This window comes from Dendropsophus ebraccatus, chromosome 12 (genome assembly GCF_027789765.1).
Source record: "Dendropsophus ebraccatus isolate aDenEbr1 chromosome 12, aDenEbr1.pat, whole genome shotgun sequence".
NCBI lineage: Eukaryota > Metazoa > Chordata > Amphibia > Anura > Hylidae > Dendropsophus > Dendropsophus ebraccatus.
In genome coordinates this window covers 4,835,175-4,853,872 of record NC_091465.1, presented here as the reverse complement: position 1 = coordinate 4,853,872, position 18,698 = coordinate 4,835,175, and the positions used below count along the sequence as shown (strand labels likewise).

General features: G+C 45.1%; 1 protein-coding gene across 8 annotated transcripts in view; it reads left to right on the top strand.

Moving 5' to 3' along the window:
- Window positions 1-18,698, top strand: part of CHD5 (chromodomain helicase DNA binding protein 5) — a 161,500-nt gene that overhangs the window by 117,431 nt on the left and 25,371 nt on the right. For 7 of the 8 annotated variants that reach the window (XR_011359376.1, XM_069948884.1, XM_069948887.1 and 4 more), the window contains 8 exons: window positions 1,321-1,413; window positions 3,934-4,022; window positions 7,353-7,486; window positions 9,828-9,972; window positions 10,906-11,065; window positions 12,017-12,093; window positions 12,760-12,886; window positions 17,913-17,999. Coding sequence is in view for 7 of the 8 variants with exons in the window: in XM_069948884.1 (XP_069804985.1) it covers window positions 1,321-1,413; window positions 3,934-4,022; window positions 7,353-7,486; window positions 9,828-9,972; window positions 10,906-11,065; window positions 12,017-12,093; window positions 12,760-12,886; window positions 17,913-17,999 (912 nt within the window). In the remaining variant the exon portion in view is untranslated. The remainder of the gene's footprint in view (window positions 1-1,320; window positions 1,414-3,933; window positions 4,023-7,352; window positions 7,487-9,827; window positions 9,973-10,905; window positions 11,066-12,016; window positions 12,094-12,759; window positions 12,887-17,912; window positions 18,000-18,698) is intronic. The other variant, XM_069948883.1, reaches the window with a different exon arrangement.

Here is an 18,698-nt window from a genome sequence, read left to right as displayed (position 1 = left end):
TTAATCCACTCCTGGTTTTGGTTGCAAAATACTGATCAAATACTGACTGAAATATACTGTGTGTGAACCCAGCCTAAGCGATGAATTTCAAGCTGAATCCGCACTTAATGTTACACGTATTCTCCTTGAAATTCCGCCTGTAAAATATGTACAGAGGAGTGTCCCACTGCGTTCAATGGGATTTCCACTGGTTTATGTGGCGGAATTTACATGCAGAATGTTCCACCGTGTTCCGCTGCTTGGAATCTTCTACTGTGTTCTGCTGCTCGGAATGTTCTGCCGCTTAGAAAGTTCCACCATGTTCTGCCGCTCGAAATGTTCTGCCGCGTTCCCCCGCTCGGAAGGTCCTGCCATGTTCCGCCGCTAGGAATGTACCGCCGTGTTCCACTGCTCGAAATGCTTTGTCGTGTTTCTCCACTTAGAATTTTCTGCTGCTTGAAATGTTTCACCGTGTTCCGACGCTCAGAATGTTCCACTGTGTTCCCTTGCTTGGAATGTTCCACCTTGTTCCGCCGTTCGGAATGTTTTGCTGTGTTCCGCTGCTCAAAATGTTCCACTATGTTCTCCTGCTCTAAATATTCTACATGTCAGTTCTTTCGGCGGGTAGCGAAATATGCCGGCCCATAGAATGGTGTCTATGGAGCCGGCGGAAAGGCGCGCAGCCGTGCGAGCGCACAGACAGCAGAATTCCGCGGACATTATCCGCGAGAATTCCTCAGTATGAACCCACCCTTAGAATGTTCTGCCACTCGGAATGTTCCACTGTGTTCTGCTGCTTGGAATTTTCCTCCGTGGATTCCCAACATGTCAATTGCTTGGGCGGATTCTGCTAGAGAAATCCCATAGAAGTCATTGGGGCTTTGAATTTTCGCTTACTGCCCGAATTTCACTTGAATTCCACACAAAATCCACACAAATTGCACACAAAATCCACGTCATCTCTAGCAGAGGAAATTTTCTTGCCTATTTGTCAGTCTGAACATCGCCGTACTACAGGACTCCTCACTCTGGTATCAGAGCATATGAGCTCATCCTATCTCCATGACATCATATAGACACAGGGCCACCCGTCCATAGCTCCTCCCCCTCTAACCTGTAATCCGGAGCAGCTGGTTAGGCACTGCAGCCCACATGGGACGGGAGCCGTGGCCCAGGTGCGGATTGTGTGCACACTCCCTTACTGGCAGCCACTGGGACACTAAAGATGGCGGAAATCCAGAAGCCTCGGCGATCAGCGGTGCAGGGGTCTCTGGGGAGAAGCAACGTCACCTTCTTTTTCTTTGACTCTTGTTCCATTTTTTCCTTGTTTTTATCACTTAGAATGGCAGGATGAGCTCTCTGACAACCAGTCAGAATATTCCATCGGTTCAGAGGATGAGGATGAAGACTTTGAAGAGAAGCCGGAGGGGCAGAGTGAGTGGCACTTTTTCTATAGATGGATATGGATGAGGATATGGATCACCTATTGGAGAGTAAACCCAGCAGGCGATGGCGGCCATACTAGATGGTGATCTGTAGCCGGTAATATGTCCATCACCCCACAATGCTGTGCGGTCAGTACATCACTCTGCTGGGGAGGGGGATCTTGTTCCCCACAATAGGGTTAGTACTCATGGTGGGCTTTCCCATCAGCTGGTCATAGTGATATGGAATCAATGAGACCACCATGGCTATATGTCATCTGATCTGTAGCTTCATCCTGATATACTGCTATATACTGACATAGATGCTGCTGTATACTGACATAGATGCTGCCATATACTGACATAGATGCTGCTGTATACTGACATAGATGCTGCTATATACTGACATAGATGCTGCCATATACTGACATAGATGCTGCTATATACTGACATAGATGCTGCTATATACTGACATAGATGCTGCTGTATACTGACATAGATGCTGCTATATACTGACATAGATGCTGCTATATACTGACATAGATGCTGCTATATACTGACATAGATGCTGCTATACACTGACATAGATGCTGCTGTATACTGACATAGATGCTGCTATACACTGACATAGATGCTGCTATATACTGACATAGATGCTGCTATATACTGACATAGATGCTGCTGTATACTGACATAGATGCTGCTATATACTGACATAGATGCTGCTGTATACTGACATAGATGCTGCTGTATACTGATATAGATACTGCTGTATACTGACATGGATGCTGCTGTATACTGACATAGATGCTGCTGTATACTGACATAGATGCTGCTGTATACTGACATAGATGCTGCTATATACTGACATAGATGCTGCTATATACTGACATAGATGCTGCTATATACTGACATAGATGCTGCTGTATACTGATATAGATACTGCTGTATACTGACATGGATGCTGCTGTATACTGACATAGATGCTGCTGTATACTGACATAGATGCTGCTATATACTGACATAGATGCTGCTGTATACTGACATAGATGCTGCCGTATACTGACATAGATGCTGCTATACACTGACATAGATGCTGCTGTATACTGACATAGATGCTGCTGTATACTGACATAGATGCTGCTATATACTGACATAGATGCTGCTGTATACTGACATAGATGCTGCCGTATACTGACATAGATGCTGCTATACACTGACATAGATGCTGCTGTATACTGACATAGATGCTGCTATATACTGACATAGATGCTGGTATATACTGACATAGATGCTGCTGTATACTGACATAGATGCTGCTGTATACTGACATAGATGCTGCTGTATACTGACATAGATGCTGCTGTATACTGACATAGATGCTGCTGTATACTGACATAGATGCTGCTGTATACTGACATAGATGCTGGTATATACTGACATAGATGCTGCTGTATACTGACATAGATGCTGCTGTATACTGACATAGATGCTGCTGTATACTGACATAGATGCTGCTGTATACTGACATAGATGCTGCTATATACTGACATAGATGCTGGGTGATCGCTAGAGCGTCCGGGCAGCCCATAGAGGATAGCGTTGGTCGCTGCCTCCTATTCCACGCAGTGACGGCCGCAGATCGCTGCTATCATTGTCCTTTGTCTTTCAAGGCAAACGACAGCGATGATCAGCCGACATCATTCATGTAAGCTGATCGTTGCCTTCCATTACACAAGACTATTATCGGCTGTGATGGCTGATATCGGCCTAATACAGCCGATAATCGTCCCCTGTAACAGGGCCTAAGAAATCCTTTCCTAGTGACATCTGGAAGCTTCTAGGCCACTTTGTGGTTTAATGATCTAAATACAGTGGTACCTTGGTTTAAGAGTAACTTGGTTTAAGAGCGTTTTGGTATAAGAGCTCCCAGTTTTTCAAAATTGTGACTTGGTGTAAGAGCATTGCTTTGGTTTAAGAGCTCCCTGTACTGGGTGGGAGGGGGAGTGGGGGAGGGGTATGGTCTGCATATCGGGGTCTACAACCCTGTACTGTGACCCAGGAAGTCTCCCTCACCTTTCAAATCATGGTAGATCCACTTCAGGCTGGGGCTTACATCAGGGGACAGGACTGTGGGGGTAATCTCTCCATAGCTGTAACCCCTCTCTCCCCGGACAGAGAGTGCTGCCTGTATGTGCCCACATCTGTCCTGCTCATTCCTTCATGCTCCCTGCAGTCTCTGTCCGCCCTTGTGTTTCCCATCCTCTCCATTACTCTACAGTAACTTATCACAGATTCTGCTGTTTCTGAATGTTTGTTTCATCTGTTTCACATGTTATTCACAATAATAAATCATTTTTTGGGGTGTGGAACCAATTGTCTGCATATCACTGATTACTTATGGGAAAATTTGCTTTGGTATAAGAGTGATTTGGATTACAAGCACGGTCCCAGAATGAATTATGCTCCTAAACCAAGGCACTACTGTAAAAAGAAAAATCTTGATGAAAATGTCTGTGATTTCCTGTAGGTGGAAGGAGACAATCTCGCCGACAGCTGAAGAGCGACAGAGACAAGCCCCTACCTCCTCTCCTGGCTCGAGTTGGAGGGAACATTGAGGTACAGGAGCGTGTGTGTGTGTGTGGGGGGGGTGAGGTACAAGAGCATGGGAGGGTGGGGTACAGGAGTGTGGGGGGTGGGGTACAGGAGGGTGGGGTACAGGAGTGTGTGGGGGGTGAGGTACAAGAGCATGGGAGGGTGGGGTACAGGAGTGTGGGGGGTGGGGTACAGGAGGGTGGGGTACAGGAGTGTGTGTGGGGGGTGGGGTACAGGAGTGTAGGAGGGTGAGGTACAGGAGCATGGGAGGGTGGGGTACAGCGTACAGGAGTGTGGGGGTGAGGTACAGGAGTGTGGGAGGGTGGGGTACAGGAGTGTGGGGGGTGAGGTACAGGAGTGTAGGAGGGTGAGGTACAGGAGGGTGAGGTACAGGAGTGTAGGAGGGTGAGGTACAGGAGGGTGGGGTACAGGAGTGTGTGGGGGGGTGGGGTACAGGAGTGTGTGGGGGGTGGGGTACAGGAGTGTAGGAGGGTGAGGTACAGGAGGGTGGGGTACAGGAGTGTGTGGGGGGTGGGGTACAGGAGTGTGGGAGGGTGGGGTACAGGAGTGTGTGGGGGGTGGGGTACAGGAGTGTGGGAGGGTGGGGTACAGGAGTGTGGGGGGTGAGGTACAGGAGTGTGGGTGGTGAGGTACAGGAGTGTAGGAGGGTGAGGTACAGGAGGGTGGGGTACAGGAGTGTGTGGGGGGTGGGGTACAGGAGCATAGGAGGGTGGGGTACAGGAATGTGGGGGGTGAGGTACAGGAGGGTGGGGTACAGGAGTGTGGGGGGTGGGGTACAGGAGTGTGGGGGTGAGGTACAGGAGGGTGGGGTACAGGAGTGTGGGGGGTGAGGTACAGGAGTGTAGGAGGGTGGGGTACAGGAGTGTGGGGGGTGAGGTACAGGAGGGTGGGGGCGTAAGTTACAGGAGGGTGGGGTACAGGAGTGTGGGGGGTCGGGTACAGGAGCGTGGGAGGGTGGGGTACAGGAGCGTGGGAGGGTGGGGTACAGGAGCGTGGGAGGGTGGGGTACAGGAGTGTGGGGGGTGAGGTACAGGAGTGTGGGGGGTGAGGCACAGGAGTGTGGGGGGTGGGGTACAGGAGTGTGGGGGGTGAGGTACAGGAGTGTGGGAGGGTGGGGTACAGGAGTGTGTGAGGGTGGGGTACAGGAGTGTGGGGGTGAGGTACAGGAGTGTGGGAGCGTGGGGTACAGGAGTGTGGGTGGTGAGGTACAGGAGTGTAGGAGGGTGAGGTACAGGAGGGTGGGGTACAGGAGTGTGTGGGGGGTGGGGTACAGGAGCATAGGAGGGTGGGGTACAGGAATGTGGGGGGTGAGGTACAGGAGGGTGGGGTACAGGAGTGTGGGGGGTGGGGTACAGGAGTGTGGGGGTGAGGTACAGGAGGGTGGGGTACAGGAGTGTGGGGGGTGAGGTACAGGAGTGTAGGAGGGTGGGGTACAGGAGTGTGGGGGGTGAGGTACAGGAGGGTGGGGGCGTAAGTTACAGGAGGGTGGGAGGGTGGGGTACAGGAGTGTGGGGGGTCGGGTACAGGAGCGTGGGAGGGTGGGGTACAGGAGCGTGGGAGGGTGGGGTACAGGAGCGTGGGAGGGTGGGGTACAGGAGCGTGGGAGGGTGGGGTACAGGAGCGTGGGGGGTGAGGTACAGGAGCGTGGGGGGTGAGGCACAGGAGTGTGGGGGGTGAGGCACAGGACTGTGGGGGGGTGGGGTACAGGAGTGTGGGGGGTGAGGTACAGGAGTGTGGGAGGGTGGGGTACAGGAGTGTGTGAGGGTGGGGTACAGGAGTGTGGGGGTGAGGTACAGGAGTGTGGGAGGGTGGGGTACAGGAGTGTGGGGGTGAGGTACAGGAGTGTGGGAGCGTGGGGTACAGGAGTGTGGGGGTGAGGTACATGAGTGTAGGAGGGTGGGGTACAGGAGTGTGGGGGTGAGGTACAGGAGTGTGGGAGGGTGGGGTACAGGAGTGTGGGGTGATGGGTACAGGAATGTGTGTGTGTGTGAGGGGGGGTACAGGAGTGTGGGGTGATGGGTACAGGAGTGTGGGGTGATGGGTACAGGAGTGTGGGGGGTGGGTGGGGTACAGGAATGTGGGGTCATGGGTACAGGAATGTGTGTGTGTGTGGGGAGGGGGTTACAGGGTTCTCATTGGCATAGCCAGTGGATGAGATTATGGCTCCCCGCCAGGTCTCCCTGCTGGTAGGTGGCCTTTCTCCTTCTAGGCCTATAGAATGCTGGGATACAGGCGGCAGCTCTCCATAGAACAGTCACCCTGGATTCTCACCCAGAAGTCATCTCTTTCTGGAATCCCTGTTCAGGAATTTCCCGAAATGTTTATGTATCCCAGCAGTTTATGTATCTCAGCAGGTTATGTATCCCAGCAGTTTATGTATCCCAGCAGTTTATGTATCCCAGCAGGTTATGTATCCCAGCAGTTTATGTATCCCAGCAGGTTATGTATCCCAGCAGTTTATGTATCCGAGCAGTTTATATATCCCAGCAGGTTATGTATCCGAGCAGTTTATGTATCCCAGCAGTTTATATATCCCAGCAGTTTATGTATCCGAGCAGTTTATGTATCCCAGCAGTTTATGTATCTCAGCAGGTTATGTATCCGAGCAGTTTATGTATCCCAGCAGGTTATGTATCCCAGCAGGTTATGTATCTCAGCAGTTTATGTATCCCAGCAGTTTATGTATCCCAGCAGTTTATGTATACCAGCAGGTTATGTATCCCAGCAGGTTATGTATCCCAGCAGTTTATGTATCCCAGCAGTTTATGTATCCCAATAGTTTATGTATCCCAGCAGGTTATGTATCCCAGCAGGTTATGTATCCCAGCAGGTTATGTATCCCAGCAGGTTATGTATCCCAGCAGTTTATGTATCCGAGCAGCTTATGTATCCGAGCAGTTTATGTATCCGAGCAGTTTATGTATCCCAGCAGTTTATTTATCTCAGCAGGTTATGTATCCCAGCAGGTTATGTATCCCAGCAGTTTATGTATCCGAGCAGCTTATGTATCCGAGCAGTTTATGTATCCGAGCAGTTTATGTATCCCAGCAGTTTATTTATCTCAGCAGGTTATGTATCCCAGCAGTTTATGTATCCGAGCAGTTTATTTATCTCAGCAGGTTATGTATCCCAGCAGGTTATGTATCCCAGCAGTTTATGTATCCGAGCAGTTTATGTATCCCAGCAGTTTATGAATCCGAGCAGTTTATGTATCCCAGCAGTTTATTTATCTCAGCAGGTTATGTATCTCAGCAGGTTATGTATCCCAGCAGGTTATGTATCCGAGCAGTTTTAGGTAATCATATAGTTTACACTCATTGTTCTTGTTTCGAGGTTCTCGGCTTCAATGCCCGGCAGCGTAAGGCCTTCCTGAACGCCATCATGAGGTGGGGCATGCCCCCGCAGGACGCCTTCAATTCCCACTGGCTCGTCCGGGATATCCGGGGGAAGAGTGAGAAAGAATTCAGGTACCAAGATTCCTTATAATTACCCAGTACCGGGCAACTGGCTGGGCACTGCCAACGGCCCGGCTGCTACATGCGGCCACATAAATCTGGGGACAGATTCCCTTTAAATGCACCAATGTCTGCACAAAATGTAACAAATCATCATCATCAAAATGCACATGTGCAGTGTAACGATGTGCCAGGTTTTCACACAGCCTGAACCACTAATCTGACGCATTCTGAGGACATTAAGTCTTTGTTCACACAGTGTAAGAACTGGATGGATTTATTTCCACAATGTTTTATAAATCCACAATTGCCCATGGTTGTGTGTGAGGCAGACAGGATGCATCGGCTTCATTCAGCACTGAAGCCAGGGGGTGCTACCAGCTTCTCATCACTAGAGGGCAGCAAAGTTCCAGGTGACAATCTGTGTGGTGAGCTAACCATGGGCTGTGAATGAGGTCAGTGCACTGGCACAGCCTGCAGCCCCCCGCTGTACACATCTTATGCTAGAGCTTCATTTATTCCTAGCTAGGCATGTCCCCTACATCCTATAGTACACTGAGTTTTCACTTATGTTGTAAATTCTAATAGTGAAGTTTCTAGCAAGTTGCCCCATGTCACTGGTTAATTGTGGGGTCTGCTCAATAGGATGTAAAATCAAGGGTCTGGCTATACAGGGGGCAGAGGCTGCAGCCATAACCGGCTTTACTGCCATATCAGATAGGAACTTACTATAGGCACCCCAATATTCTGTGGTGTCATACAACATCACCTCCAGTAACATACTGTACACAAAGTAGTAAATACCACCATACACTGCTCACATACCACCATACACTGCTCACATACCACCATACACTGCTCACATACCACCATACACTGCCCACATACCACCATACAGTGCCCACATACCACCATACACTGCTCACATACCACCATACACTGCTCACATACCACCATACAGTGCCCACATACCACCATACAGTGCTCACATACCACCATACACTGCCCACATACCACCATACACTGCTCACATACCACCATACACTGCACACATACCACCATACAGTGCCCACATACCACCATACAGTGCCCACATACCACCATACACTGCTCACATACCACCATACACTGCTCACATACCACCATACAGTGCCCACATACCACCATACACTGATCACATACCACCATACACTGATCACATACCACCATACAGTGCCCACATACCACCATACAGTGCCCACATACCACCATACACTGATCACATACCACCATACACTGATCACATACCACCATACAGTGCCCACATACCACCATACACTGATCACATACCACCATACAGTGCCCACATACCACCATACACTGCTCACATACCACCATACACTGATCACATACCACCATACACTGCTCACATACCACCATACACTGATCACATACCACCATACAGTGCCCACATACCACTATACAGTGCCCACATACCACCATACACTGCTCAAATACCACCATACACTGCTCACATACCACCATACACTGCTCACATACCACCATACAGTGCCCACATACCACCATACAGTGCCCACATACCACCATACAGTGCCCACATACCACCATATACTGCCCACATACCACCATACACTGCCCACATACCACCATACAGTGCCCACATACCACCATACACTGCTCACATACCACCATACAGTGCCCACATACCACCATACACTGCTCACATACCACCATACAGTGCCCACATACCACCATACACTGCCCACATACCACCATACACTGCCCACATACCACCATACAGTGCCCACATACCACCATACAGTGCCCACATACCACCATATACTGCCCACATACCACCATACACTGCCCACATACCACCATACAGTGCTCTCATACCACCATACACTGCTCACATACCACCATACAGTGGCCACATACCACCATACACTGCTCACATACCACCATACAGTGCCCACATACCACCATACAATGCCCAGATACCACCATACAGTGCCCACATACCACCATACACTGCTCACATACCACCATACAGTGCCCACATACCACCATACACTGCTCACATACCACCATACACTGCTCACATACCACCATACAGTGCCCACATACCAACATACAATGCCCAGATACCACCATACAGTGCCCACATACCACCATACAGTGCCCACATACCACCATACAGTGCCCACATACCACCATACAGTGCTCAGATAACACTGAAGTAGATTGATGTGAGTGGATCTCTGCGCCCCCCCCCCCCCCCCCCCCCCCCCCCCCCCCCCCCGTTGTTACCGCATCCCTTTGTGCGGCTAGTTACGGTCGTTCCTCTGTGCAGGGCGTACGTCTCTCTCTTTATGAGACACCTGTGTGAGCCCGGAGCGGACGGGGCAGAGACGTTTGCGGATGGCGTCCCCAGAGAAGGCCTCTCCCGGCAGCACGTCCTCACCAGGATCGGAGTCATGTCACTGGTGCGAAAGAAGGTGGGTGAGTAATTGTTTGCACTAGACGTGGAGGTACGTTCAGTCATGTGACCGCGGCGGGGGGATTGTGATGGGTATATACCAGGGGATTATGATGTGTATACACAGGGTGATTATGATGTAAATATATGGGGTGATTATGATTTATATACAGGGTGATTATGTGTATATACTGGGTGATTATGTGTATATACCGGGTGATTATTCTGTGTATATACCAGGTGATTATGTGTATATACCGGGTGATTATTCTGTGTATATACCAGGTGATTATGTGTATATACCGGGTGATTATTATGTGTATATACCAGGTGATTATGTGTATACTGGATGATTATGTGTATATACAGGGTGATTATGATGTAAATATATGGGGTGATTATGATGTATATACTGGGTGATTATGTGTATATACTGGGTGATTATGTGTATATACCGGGTGATTATTCTGTGTATATACCAGGTGATTATGTGTATATACCGGGTGATTATTCTGTGTATATACCAGGTGATTATGTGTATATACCGGGTGATTATTATGTGTATATACCAGGTGATTATGTGTATACTGGATGATTATGTGTATATACAGGGTGATTATGATGTAAATATATGGGGTGATTATGTGTATATACTGGGTGATTATGTGTATATACTGGATGATTATGTGTATATACTGGGTGATTATGTGTATATACCGGGTGATTATGATGTGTATATACCGGGTGATTATGTGTATATACCGGGTGATTATTCTGTGTATATACCGGGTGATTATGTGTATATACAGGGAGATTATGTGTATATACTGGGTGATTATGATGTGTATATACCGGGTGATTATGTGTATATACCGGGTGATTATGTTTATATACGGGGTAATATATAGGGTCTCTCTTTAATTACCGCTGTATGACTCTTCTTTGTTCTCAGGTTCAGGAGTTTGAACAAGTCAATGGCAAGTACAGCACGCCGGACATGATTCCTGAGGGCGCAGAGAGCAAGAAGTGCTTTGACGTTGTTTCCTCGGATCCCACCACACCGGTTCCAGCCAGTCCGGCCCCCCCACCACCAGGAGCAGCCCCTGTGCCAGGTACCCTGTGACTGGGACCCACACACCACTGTCTATAAGTGGCCCCTAGTAGAGCCATAACCCTCAGCAGTGCCTATTCTGTGCCGCCCTACCTGACCCATTCTCTCCCAGCACTCACCAGCCACATGATAGAAGGTCTTATAAGACTATAACTTCTTACCTACCCACCAGGGTAAGCCGCTGCTCCCACTCCAACTCTGACTCCTGAATTTTATCAGGGACCGACTCCGACTCCTTCATAAATGGCAGGAGATCGGGCTCAGCAGCTTCTCTCTAATGTCCCACATGATCCTGGGGCGACTTCTGAGGGAATATATACTGTATATACAGCAGCTTCTCCTGTGTGTGCAGTGGGTGCAGCCAGTCTCCAGCCTCCATGTCCTGAACTACTCACAACTAGACTAGATGGAGCAGGGGGGCTTTTCCTGCTGACAATCTTCTATGTTTCTAACTAATATTCACCAAATATTCCATGTCATGCAGGAAGTGCTGTATTCTCTCCAGTCTTCTAGTACGTATCAGCTGCTGTATGTGCTGCAGGAAAGGTTGTATTCTCTCCAGTCTTCCAGTACTTATCAGCTGCTGTATGTCCTGCAGGAAGTGGTGTATTCTGTCCAGTCGGATACAGTGCTCTCTGCTGCCACCTCTGTTCATGTCAGGAACAGGAGGTTTTCTATGGGGATTTGCTGCTGCTCTGGACAGTTCCTGATATGGACAGAGGTGGCAGCAGAGAGCACTGTGTCAGCAGATTGTAGAGAATACACCACTTCCTGCAGGACATACAGCAGCTGATAAGTACTGGAAGACTGGAGATCGTTAAATAAAAGCATTATACAAATCTGTATAACTTTCCGGCACCAGTTGATGTGAAAACTATCTTTTTCCACTAGAGTTTCCTTTTAATGTGTGTTGTGGGTGACAAATACTGTGATCATTTATTTTTTTTTATAGAAAAAATAGAAACACAGAGCACATTGTCCGAGGAGATGGAAGCTGCGGAGCAGAAGACCAAACCACTGGACGATCAGGTTAAATGCTGCTCATTTATATATATTCCCAGGTTATAGATGAGAATTTCAATATAACAAATACTTCTCTTCCTTCCTGTCAGCTGTTTTTTTTTTCATCGTTAGTAGCCACTTACATCCATTGTTAGTAGCCACTTACATCCATTGTTAGTAGCCACTTACATCCATTGTTAGTAGCCACTTACATCCATTGTTAGTAGCCACTTACATCCATTGTTAGTAGCCACTTACATCCATTGTTTGCATCCCTGGGGATCCAGAAATAGGATTTTGTTTGTAACGTCATCTCCTAATGGGAGCGATCCATTAGTGATTTGATGGGATATCACTATGTAAGTACATTACAGTGGAAGAATCCCGGCCATAAGCCGCACCATCTCCCCCTGTGCTATTAGAGTGTGTGTGTGTGGGGGGGGGGTTATTTATTCCCATCCGTCTCATATCGCATGTTAATTAAATTTCTGCATTTTCTATCAAATTAAACTTCCTTGTAGAAAGCTGAGACTATGCTAGGAGTGGTCCCTGTTACCCCAAACCTCAGATTCTGGGGAAAATCTGATATAAATGTAAAATTTTGAAATTTGGAAGAAATTAATTTGGAATAAAGGACAGATAATATAATAGAAGAGTGAGGTGCCTATTGACTAAAGGTGATTCTACTTATAGCCGCCAACCAAACTGGAGAAGGAAGAAGTGGAGGAAAAACCAGAATGTGAAGAATTCAAAGAAAAGCAGAAAAAAGAATCTGGAGAAGAAGAGGAGGAGAAAGAGATGGAGAATCAGAGTCCCAAAGGTAATGATGGGAATTGTACGGTCAATGGGGGAATCACTGATCTATACATTGGATATCAATGGAGATTACACCAATCTATACATAGGATATCAATGGAGGGAACACTGATCTATACATAGGATATCAATGGAGATTACACTGATCTATACATAGGATATCAATGGAGATTACACTGATCTATACATAGGATATCAATGGAGGGAACACTGATCTATGCATAAGATATCAATGGAGGGTACACTGATCTATACATAGGATATCAATGGAGATTACACTGATCTATACATAGGATATCAATGGAGATTACACTGATCTATACATAGGATATCAATGGAGATTACACTGATCTATACATAGGATATCAATGGAGGGAACACTGATCTATACATAGGATATCAATGGAGATTACACTGATCTATACATAGGATATCAATGGAGATTACACTGATCTATGCATAGGATATCAATGGTGGGAACACTGATCTATACATAGGATATCAATGGAGATTACACTGATCTATACATAGGATATCAATGGAGATTACACTGATCTATACATAGGATATCAATGGTGGGAACACTGATCTATACATAGGATATCAATGGAGGGACAACTGATCTATACATAGGATATCAATGGTGGGAACACTGATCTATACATAGGATATCAATGGAGGGAACACTGATCTATGCATAAGATATCAATGGAGGGTACACTGATCTATACATAGGATATCAATGGAGGGAAAACTGATCTATACATAGGATATCAATGGAGATTACACTGATCTATACATAGGATATCAATGGAGATTACACTGATCTATACATAGGATATCAATGGAGGGAACACCTATCTATACATAGGATATCAATGGAGATTACACTGATCTATACATAGGATATCAATGGAGATTACACTGATCTATACATAGGATATCAGTGGAGATTACACTGATCTATACATAAGATATCAATGGAGATTACACTGATCTATACATAGGATATCAATGGAGGGTACACTGATCTATGCATAAGATATCAATGGAGGGAAAACTGATCTATACATAGGATATCAATGGAGATTACACTGATCTATACATAGGATATCAATGGAGATTACACTGATCTATACATAGGATATCAATGGAGGGAACACCTATCTATACATAGGATATCAATGGAGATTACACTGATCTATACATAGGATATCAATGGAGATTACACTGATCTATACATAGGATATCAATGGAGATTACACTGATCTATACATAGGATATCAATGGAGATTACACTGATCTATACATAGGATATCAATGGAGATTACACTGATCTATACATAGGATATCAATGGAGGGAACACCGATCTATACATAGGATATAAGTGGAGGGAACACTGATCTATACATAGGATATCAGTGGAGGGAACACTGATCTATGCATAAGATATCAATGGAGATTACACTGATCTATGCATAAGATATCAATGGAGATTACACCGATCTATACATAGGATATCAATGAAGATTACACCGATCTATACATAGGATATCAATGGAGATTACACTGATCTATACATAGGATATTAGTGGAGGGAACGCTGATCTATACATAGGATATCAATGGAGGGTACACTGATCTATGCATAAGATATCAATGGAGGGACAACTGATCTATACATAGGATATCAATGGAGATTACACTGATCTATACATAGGATATCAATGGAGATTACAATGGAGATTACACCGATTTATACATAGGATATCAATGGAGGGAACACTGATCTATACATTGGATATCAATGAAGATTACACTGATCTTTACATAGGATATCAATGGAGATTACACTGATCTATACATAGGATATCAATGGAGATTACACTGATCTATACATAGGATATCAATGGAGATTACACTGATCTATACATAGGATATCAATGGAGATTACACTGATCTATACATAGGATATCAATGGAGATTACACTGATCTATACATAGGATATCAATGGAGGGAACACCGATCTATACATAGGATATAAGTGAAGGGAACACTGATCTATACATAGGATATCAGTGGAGGGAACACTGATCTATACATAGGATATCAATGGAGATTACACTGATCTATGCATAAGATATCAATGGAGGGTACACTGATCTATGCATAAGATATCAATGGAGGGAAAACTGATCTATACATAGGATATCAATGGAGATTACACTGATCTATACATAGGATATCAATAGAGATTACACTGATCTATACATAGGATATCAATGGAGATTACACTGATCTATACATAGGATATCAATGGAGATTACACTGATCTATACATAGGATATCAATGGAGATTACACTGATCTATACATAGGATATCAATGGAGATTACACTGATCTATACATAGGATATCAATGGAGATTACACTGATCTATACATAGGATATCAATGGAGATTACACTGATCTATACATAGGATATCAGTGAAGGGAACACTGATCTATACATAGGATATCAATGGAGATTACACCGATCTATACATAGGATATCAATGAAGATTACACCGATCTATACATAGGATATCAATGGAGATTACACTGATCTATACATAGGATATTAGTGGAGGGAACGCTGATCTATACATAGGATATCAATGGAGGGTACACTGATCTATACATAGGATATCAATGGAGATTACACTGATCTATACATAGGATATCAATGGAGGGAACACCGATCTATACATAGGATATAAGTGGAGGGAACACTGATCTATACATAGGATATCAGTGGAGGGAACACTGATCTATGCATGAGATATCAATGGAGATTACACTGATCTATGCATAAGATATCAATGGAGATTACACCGATCTATACATAGGATATCAATGAAGATTACACCGATCTATACATAGGATATCAATGGAGATTACACTGATCTATACATAGGATATTAGTGGAGGGAACGCTGATCTATACATAGGATATCAATGGAGGGTACACTGATCTATGCATAAGATATCAATGGAGGGACAACTGATCTATACATAGGATATCAATGGAGATTACACTGATCTATACATAGGATATCAATGGAGATTACAATGGAGATTACACCGATTTATACATAGGATATCAATGGAGGGAACACTGATCTATACATTGGATATCAATGAAGATTACACTGATCTTTACATAGGATATCAATGGAGATTACACTGATCTATACATAGGATATCAATGGAGATTACACTGATCTATACATAGGATATCAATGGAGATTACACTGATCTATACATAGGATATCAATGGAGATTACACTGATCTATACATAGGATATCAATGGAGATTACACTGATCTATACATAGGATATCAATGGAGGGAACACCGATCTATACATAGGATATAAGTGAAGGGAACACTGATCTATACATAGGATATCAGTGGAGGGAACACTGATCTATACATAGGATATCAATGGAGATTACACTGATCTATGCATAAGATATCAATGGAGGGTACACTGATCTATGCATAAGATATCAATGGAGGGAAAACTGATCTATACATAGGATATCAATGGAGATTACACTGATCTATACATAGGATATCAATGGAGATTACACTGATCTATACATAGGATATCAATGGAGATTACACTGATCTATACATAGGATATCAATGGAGATTACACTGATCTATACATAGGATATCAATGGAGATTACACTGATCTATACATAGGATATCAATGGAGATTACACTGATCTATACATAGGATATCAGTGAAGGGAACACTGATCTATACATAGGATATCAATGGAGATTACACCGATCTATACATAGGATATCAATGAAGATTACACCGATCTATACATAGGATATCAATGGAGATTACACTGATCTATACATAGGATATTAGTGGAGGGAACGCTGATCTATACATAGGATATCAATGGAGGGTACACTGATCTATACATAGGATATCAATGGAGGGAACACTGATCTATACATAGGATATCAATGGAGGGAACACTGATCTATACATAGGATATCAATGGAGGGAAAACTGATCTATACATAGGATATCAATGGCGATTACACTGATCTTTACATAGGATATCAATGGAGGGAACACTGATCTATACATAGGATATCAATGGAGGGAACACTGATCTATACATTGGAGGGCATCAAGATACATCTTGTTGGAGTCTAAGGGTAGCTTCACATGTACGCAGATTTCAAGCTGCAGATCCTGTATGTGTGAATGAACCCTTAAAGAGGTATTCCATTTATAACTAACCTCTGAACCCCCTTGATCTTGAGATTGGACTCAGGCTGCATTGTTTTGAATATAGCCATTGGTCGGCACATGACCTGCGGCTCTATTCATTCTCTATGGAGCCGTCGTAAAGAGCTGAGTGTCTGACACTGTGTGACAGCCTGCAGAATTTTCTTTATGTTCCTGAACTAAACATTCTTGTAGAAACCCTACAGGGAACAAAGGATTTAAAGGGGTACTTCTGTGAAAATCGTTTTCTTTCAAATCAACTGGTTTCAATAAGTTATATACAGATTTATAGTTTACTTTAATTTAAAAATCTCCAGTCTTCCAGTACTTATCATCAGCTGCATGTCCTGCACGAAGTGATGTGTTCTCTCCAGTCTGACACTGTGCTCTCTGCTGCCACCTCTGTCCATGTCAGGAACTGTCCAGAGCAGCAGCAGATCCCCATAGAAAACCTCTCCTGCTCTGGACAGTTCCTGACATGGACTGAGGTGGCAGCAGAGAGCGCTGTGTCAGACTGGAGAGAATACACCACTTCCTGCAGGACATACAGCAGCTGATAAGTACTGGAAGACTGGAGATTTTTAAATAGAAGTAAATTACAAATCTGTATAACTTTCTGAAACCAGTTGATTTGAAAGAAAAATATTTTTGCTGGAGTACCCCTTTAAAATTATACAGCCTTATCATATTGTATCATTATTGCCATTATATTATTATTGTATTTTACAGTAGAAGACCCTCCAGAGGAAAAGGCCACAGACAAGATGGGAGTGAACAATGTGCCAAACAAAGCAGAAGACAAGGAGCCAAAATCAGGTAAGGAGAGGTTATGAAGACTCCTCCAGCTCTGACCCCAGTGCCCGTGCTGTGTCCTCCAAGGGCCCCATTACAGGCCGATCATGGCTCCGTGTAATAGAGACATAGAGATCATCGGCTGATTGTGTCTTTTGGTTCTGACCTATAATGACCGCACATTGCTAGGTGTAATAGCTACGTGTAATAATGATGCGCAGCCAATGGCTGACCATTGTGTACAAAGGATAATACACTGTACATTACCTCCCGGTGCTCTTCTGCTCTCTGCTTGCTTCCTGGAGCTGCCGCTATAGCTTCACATTGGTTCTGGCCAGTGATTGGCTGAGCGGCCTGTCAGTTCAGAGACCCGGCCCCAGTAAGGACGCAGAGGGCAGAAGACTGGGGGCCGTGGAGAGGTATGTATACAGTTTAAGGGCAAGGGCTGCACGGACATTGCCAACAATGTCTGAGTAGCCCTTGCTAAACGATTATCGCGCCGTGTAATAGGCTCGGTAAGCGCATTGGGGCTCGCTTACAGGCGGTATTAAGCTGTGTAATAGGATGATAAGTGATAGCTAAAAGTGATGCGTCAGTACGTGGAGTATGTGGAGAAGACCACAACTTTTGTTAAGGACAGTTTTATTTCCCTGTACAGCTCCACTGCGGGCCTATGTGTTTCTATGGTTACAGACTACAGTTCACTCCTTTGTGTAGTCTGAT